The 16,046-nt window shown below is 37.1% G+C and overlaps 1 protein-coding gene across 8 annotated transcripts in view; it reads left to right on the top strand.

Moving 5' to 3' along the window:
• Positions 1 to 16,046, top strand: part of CEP290 (centrosomal protein 290) — a 96,233-nt gene that overhangs the window by 796 nt on the left and 79,391 nt on the right. For 7 of the 8 annotated variants that reach the window (XR_011566520.1, XM_070788904.1, XM_070788903.1 and 4 more), the window contains exons 2-12: positions 146 to 275; positions 418 to 495; positions 2,621 to 2,690; positions 2,980 to 3,026; positions 5,890 to 6,033; positions 11,839 to 11,892; positions 12,636 to 12,788; positions 13,153 to 13,335; positions 13,855 to 13,944; positions 14,500 to 14,592; positions 14,678 to 14,800. Coding sequence is in view for 7 of the 8 variants with exons in the window: in XM_070788904.1 (XP_070645005.1) it covers positions 174 to 275; positions 418 to 495; positions 2,621 to 2,690; positions 2,980 to 3,026; positions 5,890 to 6,033; positions 11,839 to 11,892; positions 12,636 to 12,788; positions 13,153 to 13,335; positions 13,855 to 13,944; positions 14,500 to 14,592; positions 14,678 to 14,800 (1,137 nt within the window). In the remaining variant the exon portion in view is untranslated. The remainder of the gene's footprint in view (positions 1 to 145; positions 276 to 417; positions 496 to 2,620; positions 2,691 to 2,979; positions 3,027 to 5,889; positions 6,034 to 11,838; positions 11,893 to 12,635; positions 12,789 to 13,152; positions 13,336 to 13,854; positions 13,945 to 14,499; positions 14,593 to 14,677; positions 14,801 to 16,046) is intronic. The other variant, XM_019960321.2, reaches the window with a different exon arrangement.

Below are 16,046 nucleotides of genomic sequence, written 5' to 3'. Positions count from 1 at the left end.
TATCTGTTACACAATTAAGAAGCAATAACTTTTTGCAAACTCCGTAGAGAGTTGTAATAATCTGATCTGTAACAACTTTAAATTACTGTAAAAACAGTAATGCTACTTACCTTGTAAATGCTAATACCCACTTGTTTTGTTATAGAAGGTAAAGCACAGTGAAAGAATTCAAGATGCCGCCTAATATAAACTGGAAAGAAATAAGAAAGGTTGACCCAGATGAGCTGCCTCGTCAAGAAGAATTGGCAGATAATTTATTAATTTCCTTATCCAAGGTACTTAATTGATAAATAAAGCATAGCTACATACATACAACTATGATTAAATTGTCCCTGAAATCGCTGAATGGTACAACTGAAAGAATTCTTATATTTTGTTTAAGAATTATAAAATATGAAATTGTTGCTTTTCTCTTAGGTGGAAGTAAATGAGCTAAAAAGTGAAAGTCAAGAAAATATGATACACCTTTTTAGAATTACTCAATCACTAATGAAGGTTTGTATGTAGTACTTTAATAATAGCTTTAACTTTTAGAGAAAGCTTAAGAATCTCTTCTTAGATAAGTTAATCTCTAAAGCACTTTGTAAAATCTAAATGACAGCTAAAGTTCCTAAAAGACTGTGTAGGGGAAACAGAATAGTTGTGTTTTAAAAGGCATATGGATGTCTTACGTTAGTGAGTGAAAGTTGCTCCGTCCAGTCCGACTCTTTGTGACCCCATGGACTAGATAGTCTATGGAATTCTCCAGGCCAGAATAGTAGAATGGGTAGCCTTTCCCTTCTCCAGGGAATCTTCCCAACCCAGGGATTGAACCCAGGTCTCCCACATGGTAGGCAGTTTTTTTTACCAGCTGAGCCACGAGGGAAGCCCGAGAATACTGGAGTGGATAGCCTATCCCTTTTCCAGAGGATCTTCCCAACCCAGGAATGGGACTGGGGTCTCCTGCATTGCAGGCAGATTCTTTATCAACTGAGCTATCAGGGAAGCCTGTTTTATTTTAATTATGTTATAATTTGTTAGAGTAGCCAACCACTGTACACATTTGTTAGGAGAGGAAGAGATTTAGATGTGAGAATACCTTTTAGATGCTGGGAAGAATTGGGGGCAGGAGGAGAAGGGAACGACAGAAGATGAGATGGCTGGATGGCATCACCGACTCGATGGACATGAGTTTGGGTAAACTCCAGGAGTTGGTGATGGACAGGGAGGCCTGGCATGCTGTGATTCATGGGGTCACAAAGAGTCGGACACAACTGAGCAACTGAACTGAACTGATTTTTAAGAGCTTTGCTGTGGCTCAGCAGGTAAAGAATCTGCCTGTAATGCAGAAGACCTGGGTTTGATCCCTGGGTTGGGAAGATCCCCTGGAAAGGGAACGTCTACCCACTCCAGTATTCTGGCCTGGAGAATCCCGTGGGCTATACGGTCCATGGGGTCGCAAAGAGTCAGACACAACTCAACAATGCTCACTCTCATACCTTATAAAGGTCAAAGACTTGTTGAGTAGTTTTTGGTAAGTGGAGGCAATGGTAAAGTGTTTACGAGCTTCTAGCGCTAGCGTGCATGCGTGCTAAGTCACTTTAGTCATGTCTGACTCTTTGTAACCCTATGGACTGTAGCCTGCCAGGCTCCTTTTGTAATCCTATGGACTGTAGCCTTCCAGGCTCCTCTGTGCATGGGATTCTCCAGGCAAGAACACTGGAGTGGGTTGTCCTGACCTCCTCCAGGGGATCTTCCCGACCCACATCTTTTACGCCTCCTGCATTGGCAGGCAGGTTCTTTATCGTTAGTGCCATCTGGGAAGCCCTCTAGAGCTGAAAGTGAAAGTGAAAGTCGCTCCGTCCTGTCTGACTTTTTGCAACCCTATGGACTGTACAGTCCACGGGATTCTTCAGGCCAGAATACTGGAGTGGGTAGCCTTTCCCTTCTCCAGGGGATCTTCCCAACCCAGGGATTGAACCCAGGTCTCCTGCATTGCAGGTGGATTCTTTACCAGCTGAGCCACAAGGGAAGCCCTCTAGAGTTGAAAGTTACCGTAAATAAAAACTGGGGATAGAAAATATGCATATTCTTTACATTTGAGGAGACAAGTGCAGAAAGTTTATAGCAGGTTGTAGAAGAAACAGATGTTGGAATAAGCTGTCCAGGGCCTTAAAGGCATATCTTATGCTCAACAGTTAGAAGCCATTAAAGGTTTTTGAGCTATACAGTTGCATTCAGAGGGTTAAATTAGTTATGTTAAATGACACATTGAAGAGAATTGAAGTGGTTTAGACATAACATTATGTAAGAAGTTAGACATAAGTTATGGGCTAGAGTAATGAAAATTAAAATAGAAAAAAGAGATAGCTGAAAACATTACAAAGGGAAAGTTGCAATGTTTGATATAAGACTTGAGGGAAAAAGAGGAATCAAAGATGTTTCAAACTTTTAGGAATCTAGAAATTATAGCCTTAAGTAAGAAATTCACCTATTCATTCAGCCCATATTCGCAGAATGTCTCCTTGTGCCAGGCATTGCAGGCCCTAAGTAGTAGGATAGAAAATAAAACTAAATTCTTATTTTTAGTGCTTATATTCTGATGTAAAGGCATACTGAAATAACTTTTTTTAATGTTTAGATGAAAGCTCAAGAAGTAGAGCTAGCTTTGGAAGAAGTTGAAAAAGCTGGAGAAGAACAAGCAAAATTTGGTAAGTGCCTTGGAGAAAGGATTACTGTGGTGTTAGAGTAGATTCCATTTATTCACTAAGCAATAGAGAATCAACTTTAATATAGACTCTATAAAATGTGTATAGTTTATTTCGAAAGATTTTTCTGGAACTCCTGTTTCATGGAAAATGTACAAAATAGTTACTTTCTCTTCTGTTACCTTATTATAAATATGATAGACTTTAAAAAATAATTTTATTATTTTGTTGAAATTTATTTAAAAGTTTGTTTTGAGATCTAACCAATTCAAACATTTATCTTTTTTAATAGAAAATCAATTAAAAACTAAAGTAATGAAACTGGAAAATGAACTAGAGGTATGTTCTTTTGTATTTCTTAGGGTATAATTGTAAATATTATCATTTTCAATTATTATTTTCAGATTTTTTTCATTATATTTGGCTGGAAAATCACTGGAATGATACTGTGTTTATAATTACTTGTTCAGTATATATTTTACATGCCTTTATGTACCTTAAATTCTATTAAGGATTGCACGTCCAATTGTGAACAAAATAAAAATGTTGAGTAACCTCATGGAGCTTACAGTCTAGAGAAATATACAGAGAGATTACTATTACTGAGGTGTAGTGAGGCAAGTTGGAATTTGAGGAACAGTGACAGAAAGGTGTAGGAGAAGAGGAGCTTTTTGAGAAAGCCAAGAGCCGAAATGTGAACATAAATTTTCAGTGAAGGAACTGAATACATTGAAATTATTGAGATTATTGGAAAGAATGTGATACAAATGGATTAGTCTTTATAAGGAGGAAGGACCTTTTTTCCTTTGTACTTGTAAGGAAGGAAGAATGGATGTTTACAGAAGCTTTTCATGTCGGTAGGTTTAGTGCCTGGAATTTGAGAGGATGAAGAGGTCATCTGCTAAGAGTGGGAGATGTGTAGTCAAACTTTAAGGAAGTCGGATAAAACCTAAAATATATGGAGAATGAATTGGAGATTTCAGGATCTGGAATGTTCAGATCTTGGTTCTTTCACATATTAGCTGTATGGATTCAGATGGTTTTATTTTTTATTCCTTATTGTATATCCAGCTTCTAGGGAAATACCAGTCTTTCTCAATAAGTACTTGTTAACTGAATTATGAGAGCTTCCTCAATGGCTCAGTGGGTAAGGAATCTGCCTGCAATGCAGGAGATGTAGGAGATACGGGTTTGATCCTCAGTTCGTGGTATTTTCCCGGCCAGAAAAAGTGGGCTACAGCCCACTCTGGTGTTCTTGCTGGGAAAATCCCATGAACTGAGGAGCCTGGTGGGCTATAGTCCAAGGATCACCAAGAGTCAGACGCAGCTAAGCACAAGCACAAGTGAGCTAACGGAGTCAGATCAAGTCTGTGCTAGTGTTTAGCAGGGCAACTGCTACAGAACAGAATAGGGCAGTTGGAGATATTGGTTGAAGCAGTGATTATAAAAAGCTAAATAGGCAAGGAAATCAAGGTTGGGATGTTAGGGAGAGATTAAGGAGAAGAGGAGTCAAGGGGTTAAAGGGTCTTGTGAGGTAAAAGGGCAGATGTTTTGTGAATAATTGAAGAATGTTTCTGCTTGGACAAGGTCCTGGTGTGGGGATGGGAGTGTGAGGCTATAATGCAGACAAGAAGAGTTTTTAAAAAGAAAGTCCAGAATGAGAGTTACATATGTGTAGAAATTGCTTGGGGACTTTTGATGGAAGACTGTGAGCCACGTGCCAAAATTTCTCAGTGAATTTGTGAAGGAATGACTGAGAAGTTGGTAGTTTGCTACTACCATGAATAGGTAGTGATAAGAAAGCTGGCTATCACGTGAGATTCAAAGCAGCAGGAGGAGTTTTTACAGGATGGCGGAGGAATGATAGCCTAGAAATTATAGTTTGGGGTAAATCAACACCTTTTCTTAACCCCTAGGTATATGAGATTTGAAAGAATAAGCATTTCCAATCTGAAAAAGTTCCAAATGAAGTAGTGTACTAAAAGAGCCAAACTATAGCTAAAGCAAGGAGGTAGAAAGGATAAGTCACTGGAAAGGCTGGGAAAGTAAAATACTAGTTTATCTTGGAAGAAGGTTTGCTTTGAGAGCATAATGGAAGGCTTTTTGAGGGAGGTAAAGAGTATGAAAAATTTGGTTAACATAGAAGAATAACAGAACTGAATGGCAGGGAGATGACTTAGAGACAGATTAGAGGACCAGAGGATTTTTGGTGTTTTCGACCATGACCCAAAGTAACTGGCTGCTAAGTCACTTCAGTCGTGTCTGACTCTGTGTGACCCCATAGATGGTAGCCCACCAGGCTCCGCCGTCCCTGGGATTCTCCAGGCAAGGGTACTGGAGTGGGGTGCCATTTCCTTCTCCAATGCATGAAAGTGAAAAGTAAAAGTGAAGTCGCTCAGTTGTGTCTGACTCTTGGTGACCCCATGGACTGCAGACCACCAGGCTTCTCTGTCCATGGGATTTTCCAGGCAAGAGTACTGGAGTGGGGTGCCATTGCCTTCTCCAAAAGTAACTGGAATATGAAGCAAAATGTATTTAGTCTGCTGCAATATTTTAAAGGTAATCTGTCTGGATGTCTAATATGATAGTACTAGCCATGTGTGGCTGTTAGCGTTTAAATTAATTACTGTGTGAATTAATTACAACTTAAATTAAGAAATCATTTCATTGCACTAGTTGCATTTCAAGTGCTCAGTAGACACATGTATATGGGGCAGTGCAGAGAACATTTCCGTTATCCTAGAAGTTCTTTTAGATAGCACTGGTGTAAATATGAGTCAGTGATATGAGGGGAAGGGCTGCTTAATTTAAGCTCCACGGGTCAGTGACTAGGGTGGAGGCTCAGGTGGATTCTGGTGTTGTTTCAGAGCTCTGGTACTCAGGGAAAGCCTAAATAGTTCATTGCATAGACCATTATATGCCTTTGTAGTTTACCCTGATGCCTGTGGCTCAGCTATAACAGAATCTGAGTGATTGACACTCAATTCTTTGTAGCTCTGGGTAGCTTAGGAAGAGCTTAAAGGGTTGTCTGTGAACTAAAGCCTAAATAAGCTTAATAAAAATGGTTCTTCAGCAGCTTGATTTTAAACACTTGGTACTGATTATAATAAAATTTAAAAGTCAAAATAATTATTTGCTGTTGATTCATTTGAATCTCCAAATGTAATGGAATTAATTTATACTTTTGGTTTATTACTTTCAGATGGCACAGCACTCTGCAGGTGGACGTGACACTCGGTTTTTACGTGATGAAATTCGCCAACTTGAAAAGCAATTGGAACAAAAAGATAGAGAATTGGAGGACATGGAAAAAGAGTTGGAGAAAGAAAAGAAAGTTAATGAACAAGTGAGGCACATTTTTCCATTGACTCTTAACTGTTCAAGTTACCAAAAAACACTACCTGTTTATACTTTTTATCATTTTTAGTAACGATAGCAAGTTTTATGTATTTGTGGAAATTGATCTATATGTATTTCTAAGGTTTTATATCATAGCTGATGTTGTCATCACGTCTTTAAAATACAATGGATCAAGTACTTCTAGTGAATGAATATGACCTAGACATTAATTCTTTATATATGGAGGTATCTTTTTCTGCAGATGTTAAAAATTCTTTACATAAAGTTGATGATTTGGCCTGGAATATTGATTTGAAAAAATTAGGCATTCAAAAATCAATTGATTTTCTTATTTGCCATAATTTGGGAAAAAAGTTTTTATTTATATTAGTGGTAGACTTGGAAATTAATCTTTAATGATATATTCAATAATAATCAAATTTTTTATTTTCAGGCATACCTCACTTTATGTAATATAGAGGTTTTTAAAGAGTGTTAATGTCACCATTTTGTAAATCAAATCATATATTAAATCATAATGTGTCATCTTTTATACAAGCATAGTTTATTATTCCCTCTTATGTTATACTTGTTATTTATAAAATAATTCAATGTTCACTTTAGTTTCAGAAAAAAATTATATTTTTGCAGATAAATTTATATTTCCTTTTAGAAAATAATATGTTTTCTTTTTTTGCTTCCACTGTCACTGACTTAGTAAAAAATTTGGTGTATATGTGTATTAGTTGTCCCATCCCTGATGCCCAGAAGCTTTTTGTGTCCTTTATAAGGTCAATGTTGTATCATGTCCTGATAATCTTATTTTGTCCTTGTTCTCTTGGAAATAGATTGTTATAAATACAAGTAAATGACATTGATTATGAGGTAATGTTGATATTTAAAAAGAATTCATCATAGACTGATATATAAGGAAAAACATTCCTATTCTTTTTTTCTTTTGGCTGTGCCATGGGACATGTGGGATTTTGGTTCCCCTGCTGCTGCTAAGTCGCTTCAGTCGTGTCCAACTCTGTGCGACCCCATAGACGGCAGCCCACCAGGCTCCCCCGTCCCTGGGATTCTCCAGGCAAGAACACTGGAGTGGGTTGCCATTTCCTTCTCCAATGCATTAAAGTGAAAAGTGAAAGGGAAGTCGCTCAGTCATGTCCGACTATAAGCGACCCCATGGACTGCAGCCCACCAGGCTCCTCCATCCATCTGATTTTCCAGGCAAGAGTACTGGAGTGGGGTGTCACTGCCTTCTCCGTTCTCCTACAGTTGGTTCCCCTACCAGGGATCAAACACATGACCCCTGCATTGAATCATGCAGTCTTAACCTCTGGATCTCCAGTGAAGTCCCAAATTCCCATTCTTGATGTATCTATTTTATTAGATAGTTTGGAAGTAATGTAAAAGTGAGCTATTAATATCTGTATAGTTTTTGCAGTGAAAAAAGTGTAGATTGATGCCACCTAAAGGTGACGAATGGTGGCTTAGTGGTAAAGAATCCACCTGCCAATGAAGGACATGTGGGTTTGGAGGATCCTCAGTGTGTCAGCAAATTTGGAAAAGTCGGCAGTGGCCATAGAACTGGAAAAGGTCAGTTTTCATTCCAGTCCCAAAGAAAGGCAATGCTAAAGAATGCTCAAACTACCTCACAGTTGCACTTGTCTCACACACTAGTAAAGTAATGCTCAAAATTCTCCAAGCCAGGCTTCAGCAGTACGCGAACCGTGAACTTCCTGATGTTCAAGCTGGTTTTAGAAAAGGCAGAGGAACCAGAGATCAAATTGCCAACATCTGCTGGATCATCGAAAAAGCAAGAAAGTTCCAGAAAACATCTATTTCTGCTTTATTGACTATGCCAAAGCCTTTGACTGTGTGGATCACAATCAACTGTGGAAAATTCTGAAAGAGATGGGAATACCAGAGCACCTGACCTGTCTCTTGAGAAATCTGTATGCAGGTCAAGAAGCAACAGTTAGAACTGGACATGGAACAACAGACTGGTTCCAAAGAGGAAAAGAAGTTCGTCAAGGCTGTATATTGTCACCCTGCCTATTTAACTTATATGCAGAGTACATCAGGAGAAATGCTGGGCTGGAAGAAGCACAAGCTGGAATCAAGATTGCCAGGAGAAATATCAATAACCTCAGATATGCAGATGACACCACCCTATGGCAGAAAGTGAAGAAGAACTAAAGAGCCTCTTGATGAAGGTGAAAGAGGAGAGTGAAAAAGTTGGCTTAAAGCTCAACATTCAGAAAACTAAGATCATGGCATCCTTTCCCATCACTTTATGGGAAATAGACGGGGAAACAGTGGAAACAGTGGCTGACTTTATTTTTTTGGGCTCCAAAATCACTGCAGATGGTGACTGCAGCCATGAAATTAAAAGACACTTACTCCTTGGAAGAAAAGTTATGACCAACCTAGACAGCGTATTAAACAGCAGAGACATTGCTTTGTCAACAAAGGTCCGTCTAGTCAAGGCTATGGTTTTTCCAGTGGTCATGTATGGATGTGAGAGTTGGACTATAAGGAAAGCTGAGCACTGAAGAATTGATGCTTTTGAATTGTAGTGTTGGAGAAGACTCTTGAGAGTCCCTTAGACAGGCAAGGAGATCCAACCAGTCCATCTTAAAGGAGATCAGTCCTAGATGTACATTTGGAAGGACTGATGTTGAAGCTGAAACTCTTAATACTTTGGCCACCTGATGAGAAGAGCTGACTCATTGGAAAAGACCCTGATGCTGGGAAGAATTGGGGGCAGGAGGAGAGGGGGACGACAGAGGATGAGATGGTTGGATGGCATCACCATCTCAACGGACATGAGTTTGAGTAAACTCTAGGAGTTCGTGATGGACAGGGAGGCCTGGAGTGCTGCAGTCCATGGAGTCCCAAAGAGTTGGATAAGACTGAATGACTGAACTGAACTGAACTTGAGAAGGAAATGGCAACCTATTTCAGTATTCTTGCCTAGAAAATCCCTTGGACAGTGGAACGTGATGCGCTACAGTCCATGGGGTCACTGAAGAGTTGGACATGACTTAGTGACTAAATAACAACAACAAAAGTGAAGAATAAGCTCTTAGCAAATTATTGTTTAGTTGACTCAGTGAAACATAACAGACCTATAGATTTCTTATCATGAAGGATCCTACCTATGCTGTACAGTAATAGAATTGCTTAGGGAGATTTTGGTGTGTGTCTTTTTCTAGGCTATTGTTCTTTGTCTAGCCTGTGTATTCATCAACTTCTCATCACTGATACCACCCACTGTTAGCTAATCAGAACTATCTTGTCCATTCATATCCTAGACTACTATGTTTATTCTTAGGCACACACAGACAACTTGTTCAGTCGCTAAGTCTTGTCTGACTCTTTGCAACACCAAGGAATGCAGCATATCAGTCTTCCCTGTCCTTCACTATCTCCCAGAGTTTGCTCAAGCTCATGTCCGTTGAGTCAGTGATGCCATCCAGTTATCTCAGCCTCTGTCATCCCCGTCTTTGCCCTCAATCTTTCACAACATCAGGGTCTTTTCCAGTGAGTCAGCTCTTTGTATCAGGTGGCCAAAGTACTGGAGCTTCAGCATCAGTTTTTCCAATGAATATTCAGGGATAACTTGAATACATAGTTAATATACCTTTCCAGCCACTGCTGCTGCTGCTGCTAAGTCACTTCAGTCGTGTCCGACTCTGTGCGACCCCATAGACGGCAGCTCACCAAGCTCCCCTGTCCCTGGGATTCTCCAGGCAAGAACACTGGAGTGGGTTGCCATTTCCTTCTCCAATGCATGAAAGTGAAAAGTGAAAGTGGAGTCGCTCAGTCATGTCCGACTCCTAGCGACCCCATGGACTGCAGCCTACCAGGCTCCTCTGTCCATGGGATTTTCCAGGCAAAAGTACTGGAGTGGGGTGCCATTGCCGTCTCCTAGGTTCCTTGAAATAGAATATGGATATGAGTTGCTTTGGCAATTTGTTTTTGCCCTTCACCAGTCACTGAGTTTTACTGAGTAGTTATAGAATGCGAAATACTAAGGATACAGTGGGCATACTATTCTGTTTCTTAGCCATATTCACTGTCAATTTCAAAGATAATGTAAGATTATAGGATACTCTGGGGATACATTTGGATATAAGAATGCTGTGGGATACCATGGAAAGGTATACATAAGTCAGTCTTTTTTTTTTTGAGTTTGATTTTTTTAAAACAGTTTTGCAAATTAATTTATTTTTGGCTACACTGGATGTTCATTGCTGTGTGGGCTTTCTCTAGTTGCAGTGAGTATGGTCTACTCTTTAGTAGCATTATGTGGACTTCTCATTGCAGTGGCTTTTCTTGTTGTGGAACATGCATATTCCAAAAGGATATCTGTGGATTGGAAATCATGAGAGACACTGGATAGATGATAAGAGTTTGTGGGTCACAGATACTGAAGCAATAGAAGTGATTGGAAGGCTGATCTCTAAGGCATAGAAATGTCTAATGAAATAGAAAGAATGCTTCAAGGAACAGCCCAAGAAAAGTATCAGGAGTATGATGTTTCAAAAACCAAGGAAAATGAGCATTAGTAGCATAAACGGTTTTGTCTTTAAGTTCTTGACATGTGTTTTATTGTTAAATTTTCCAGTTCAAAACAGGATAGGACTCTTAATTCCCAGATGATGATAATGATAATGGTAAACTTGTAAAATTTATAAGCGTGCATCACTTCAGTCGTGTCCAACTCTTTGCGACCCTAGGGACTGTAGCCCTTCGGGCTCCTCTGTCCATGGGATTCTCCAGGCAAGAATACTGGAGTGGGTTGTCATGCTCTCCTCCAAAGGATCTTCCCAACCCAGGGATTGAACCCCTGTCTCCTATGGCTCCTGTACTGCAGGCAGGTTTTTCACTGCTGAGCCACCAGGGAAGCCCCCAAATTTGTATAGCACATTGCATTTGATTATGAATTTTCTTTAAACTTTTTATTTTGAAAACTTTATCTTCATGAAGATTTTAGGAAAAGCAATAAACACTCACATACTGTTTATGTAGGCTCACCAGTTAACACCGTGCTACATATGCTTTATCTGTCAGTGTCTTTGCACACACAGACTTACTTCCCTCCCCTTCCCTCCTCCTCTTGCTTCCTTCTCCTCTCCTTTCTTTTTTGGTGAGCCATTAGAGTTAATGTGAGATAGTGTGGTACTTCTCTTTTAAATATTACAAATATTATGATATTTTATTCTTAAATATTTCAGTATATTTACACTGAAAGGAGAGGTATTTTTCAATATAACTACTTATATAATTAGCATACTCAGGAAATGTAGTGTCAATTCAATGCTGTTTTCTAATAGATAGTCCATAATTAGATTTCCTCTGTTGACCCAGTGATGTCTTTTTAGTTTCCCCAGCCAAAATCCAAGCATCCATGGTTCTTTTTAAGCATTATGTTGTACTGCTTTGTATTTCTAAGTAATTTAATGCTCCCTGAGAGCGAAGTCTTTTAGCTCTGATGATAGAACTGCAAAACAGTAGAGATCTTGGACAGAAGACTGCTCATTAATAGGTTTTAGGCTGGGGAATAAGAGTAATGGTTTTGTTTTCTGTATCCTTTGGTTAGAGTCTTTTGTTTTTTAAACTCAACCTGCTTAATCCTTCCTATCCTTAGTTTTCAAAATTTTGGCTTACTGTTCATGTCTTGGGTCAACATGAAGTCCTCAGTAATTAAACATTCTCTGCTTTATTGACGAGAAACTGAAAACCTGACATTACATTGAATTACCGCTGAATGTTATCTTTTTAATTTTTTTTCCTATTTTAGTTGGCTCTTCGAAATGAGGAGGCAGAAAATGAAAACAGCAAATTAAGGAGAGAGGTTGGTAAAACAAATTCAGTAGTTGTGGTGGTTCAACAAAGATACATATTAAAAAAGTTTTCATAAATTAATTGTGTAACCAGAACTGGAATTGTCTAAGTAATTGATGTTTTGAACTGTGATTTTTACGGTATGACTTTATCTTAGGGAAATAGAAAATAAATAGAAAGGTGAACTCGTTAAGTACTGCATTCATTTGTTAGATCTCTGTGGGTAAATCTTACTTTCTTTTTTAAGCTGTTCATTGCTAGTTTGCTAACTCAATGTGTGAGTGGATTTCTGCCTTACTTCCTTTTATTTTATCTGGCATTCTTTTAAAACTTTTGTTTCTTATGAAATCTTACAAATTCTGTTAATTATTTGGTTCTTCTGAGCCAAATAATGTACATTGTTTATCATGAATTTTTATTTTTTAATATAATCAAAATGTTTTTTGTTTTGGTTGATAATTAATATTCTTGCTTTCTTTGATTATCCAAAATAATATCTTATTCTCCTAAAATTTCTTTTTTTCCTTTAATTTCTTATTATTATACTTAATTATATATTATCTTTCTCATTTCTAATTACCTTCTTCTTGTCCTTTTCTGGAGAACAAACGTCTAAAGAAAAAGGTGAGGCTTTAAGTGTTGTGAAACCTTGGGATTTTAAAGGTCTGTTTTGAGATCATTATTTAGAGGGTGAAATTTTGTTTCTTTGGATAGTTTTTTTAAAATAGAATATTGTGCTTGATCTACCTTCAGAATGAACAGCTTCGTCAGGATATTATTGACTATCAAAAACAAATAGATTCGCAAAAAGAAACACTTTTATCAAGAAGAGGAGAAGACAGTGACTACCGATCACAATTGTCTAAAAAAAACTATGAACTTGTCCAATATCTGGATGAAATTCAGGTAAAATGAATGGAAGTCAGTTCAAAGCCATAATTTTTTTATAAAACTTTCACTATAATGTAAATCTAGTAATATGTTTAATGTAAATCTGCAAATGTGTATTTGTAAAACATTAAATAAATTGCATCTTTGGAGTTCCAAATCTTGCAAATTTATTCTTGTTTTATGTCTATCTTGTACATTTCTTAAGAACTAAGATTCTTAGTTATAGTTTTCTTAATATTTGATTTAGTTGGTAAATTTGATTTAGTTGATACAAAATATCTGTAAAGTTCCATTTTCTCCAGCAAACACTTATGATTCCATTTAATTTTAATTTGTTTTAGTAAATTGTTTTTAACTATAATGCCTTTATCTTTCCTAGACTTTAACAGAAGCTAATGAGAAAATTGAACTTCAGAATCAAGAAATGAGAAAAAATTTAGAGGAGTCTGTCCAGGAAATGGAGAAGATGACTGATGAATATAATAGGATGAAAGCTGTTGTGCATCAGACAGATAGTATGATGGACCAGTTAAAAAAAGAAAATGATCATTACCGGCTTCAAGTAAGGATTCTCGTTAGATTAACTTATTTGGACAGACTTCATATTGCCTCATTACTGTTTATTTGAAATTGGAAAGTACTTTAACTTCCTAGGATATGAGATTTTGTCCTATGCTCTAATATACCATCTTACACTGTGATATGTTACCATGCTGATATATTTGTCTCTATGTGCTTTTCTAGTTTCATTACCCATACCTTATACTTCTTGCCATGTAGGATGTATGGGTGATATCTGAATGAGTATATAGACAGCAGTCCTACAAAGCTATTAATTTGGGGAACTTTCTATTAAAGACTCCTAGAGGTCCTGTGAACAACTGTAAAGATGCACAAACCATTTAATGTCACCCTAGGTACAGAACTGCTCCAATAATGAATATGCCTTTAAATATATATGTATATATGTGCATGTGTATGCTTATCACTGTGTATAATGCATGTATAAATATTCAGTTATAATAAATATGTTTGTGTTACACTGTTTTACAACGTTTTTGGAATAATTGTTGCCTTTTAGGTGCAGGAGCTTACAGATCTTCTGAAAGCAAAAAATGAAGAAGATGATCCAATCATGGCAGCTGTCAATGCAAAAGTAGAAGAGTGGAAGGTGCTTTTTTTCAATTGCTGTAATAGCTTTTAATTTTAGATTTCAATTTTTAGTCTTAATTTTCTTTAAAGGCTTTGTACTGGTTAGTGACATTTTTATTAGGCATTTCCAAAGGTGTATAAAATATCTTAGCTCGAAAAGTTTTAAGAACTGCCATGTATAGACCTCTAGAGTTGTTTTTAGTCATTTTATTTTGGAGGAGAGACGTTAGTAAATGTATTCTTCACTTTGTTTTTACTTAGTATCTTAAGTTTTAGTCTACATCAGTACATATAGTATTGCTTTGTTCTTTTTAATGACTGTATGACTGTAATTTTTCTTTGTAGATAATGCCTCTTTCATTCATTCAGGATATGTATGCTTCTTCATGTCATTTTAATGTTTTCTTTTTAAAGATTAGTTGTATACACTTTGTAATTGCAGGGAGGTAGTTATAACTTCTTGTTTTAGGAATGGGTTTTGAAAACTTGAGGTTGTTTAAATGAAAAGATTGAATTCCTTAAAAAGAAAAAAGCACAGTGTATATCTTTGAATCACTTCTTATTTGAACTTCAGGCGGTATGCACAAAAGGGACACTGGTCATTCCAATTGTTGCTGTGTTCTCACTTCCAAGATTTTTTTGCCTGCATTTTCTTGATCTGCTAATAGTATGTATTGAAGTGTTGATCATAAATGAGAAATGCTTTATTAATTTTGATGCTATGTAACAGACCCTATTTTGTTTATTTCTAGTTAATTTTGTCTTCTAAAGATGATGAAATTATTGAGTATCAGCAAATGTTACATAGTCTGCGGGACAAACTGAAAAATGCTCAGCTTGATGCTGATAGAAGTAATGTTATGGCTCTACAACAGGTAAAACTTTCTCAAAATTTGATTTGTCAATGAGTTTTATTAAAGTTGGTAGTGAAACTCTGAACTGTCTTTCATTTATCTCCTGGGCCTAATCTAGTCACTGGCACCTTTGGGTAGATAATAAAGTTTTTAGAAGTTTCTTATACCATCCATTCCTAGGCAAAAATTATAATTAGGTTTACAGTTAGGAATAGAATTATTTTGTGTATTTTTCTCTGTTGATGCAGATAATACATTTATTGTTTGGGAATTATTTATAAGGAACTATTAGAAACTTTTAGAAATTTGAATATCCTAATACTCTTACTAAACTTTATTATACTGTGTTTTAGTGCTGAAATATGCTGTACAATGTGAAATAAACTAAAATATGGCTATAATTTTTACTGCATAGAATTTTTATATTTAGTACCAATGTATTCATATATGCCTGGTAGTCCAGTGGTTAGGACTCCATGTGCCCACTTGGAGTGGGCATGAGTTTCTGGTCTGGGAACTAAGATCTTGCAAGCTGTGTGGCATGACCAAAAATAAGGAAAGGAAAAAAGGAAAGAAGTTACATGAGTTTGATCCCTGGTCTGGGAACTAAGATCTTGCAAGCTGTGTGGCATGACCAAAAATAAAAGAAGGAAAGGAAAAAAGGAAAGAAGTTACACTTGCATAAACTGTTTTTTCTAGTCATAGTCTAAAAGAAAGAAGGAAATTTAGGAAGTATTTGGAGAATAAGGACAGTTGCAAAGGACAAGATTTTCATTTGAAGTGTACTATAAGGATGAAAGTGAAGTTGGGTAAGGGAAAAAAAGCACAAGGCAAAATGGAAACATAAAATGATAAAAAGATAGTTGGATGATGAGGAAAAATAACACTTAAGAAGTCATAAGTCACAAACATTAGAGAGTTCTGGAATTTCTGTTTGCCAGAGTGCTAGCCCTTGTATTATCTTTAAGTACTGGAGAGACAGCAGTATACCTACAGTGAGTAGTGTAGTTGAGGTATACAAAATAGTAAAAGACAGAGTTTTGACTTACAAAAAATATATTTTATAATTCTGTTGAATAAAACAAGACCTACCTTTTTCTTACTTCTAGTGAAAGTTGCTCAATCGTATTTGACTCTTTGCAACCCCATGGACTGTACTGTCCGTGGAAGTCTCCAGGCCAGAATACTGCAGTGGGTAGCCTTTCCCTTCTCCAGGGGATCTTCCCAGCCCAGGAATCGAACCCATGTCTCCCGCATTGCAGGCGGA

Source organism: Bos indicus, chromosome 5 (assembly GCF_029378745.1).
Source record: "Bos indicus isolate NIAB-ARS_2022 breed Sahiwal x Tharparkar chromosome 5, NIAB-ARS_B.indTharparkar_mat_pri_1.0, whole genome shotgun sequence".
Classification (NCBI taxonomy): domain Eukaryota; kingdom Metazoa; phylum Chordata; class Mammalia; order Artiodactyla; family Bovidae; genus Bos; species Bos indicus.
The sequence above is the reverse complement of the archived record's forward strand: the minus strand, read 5'-3'. Positions and strand labels throughout refer to the sequence as shown.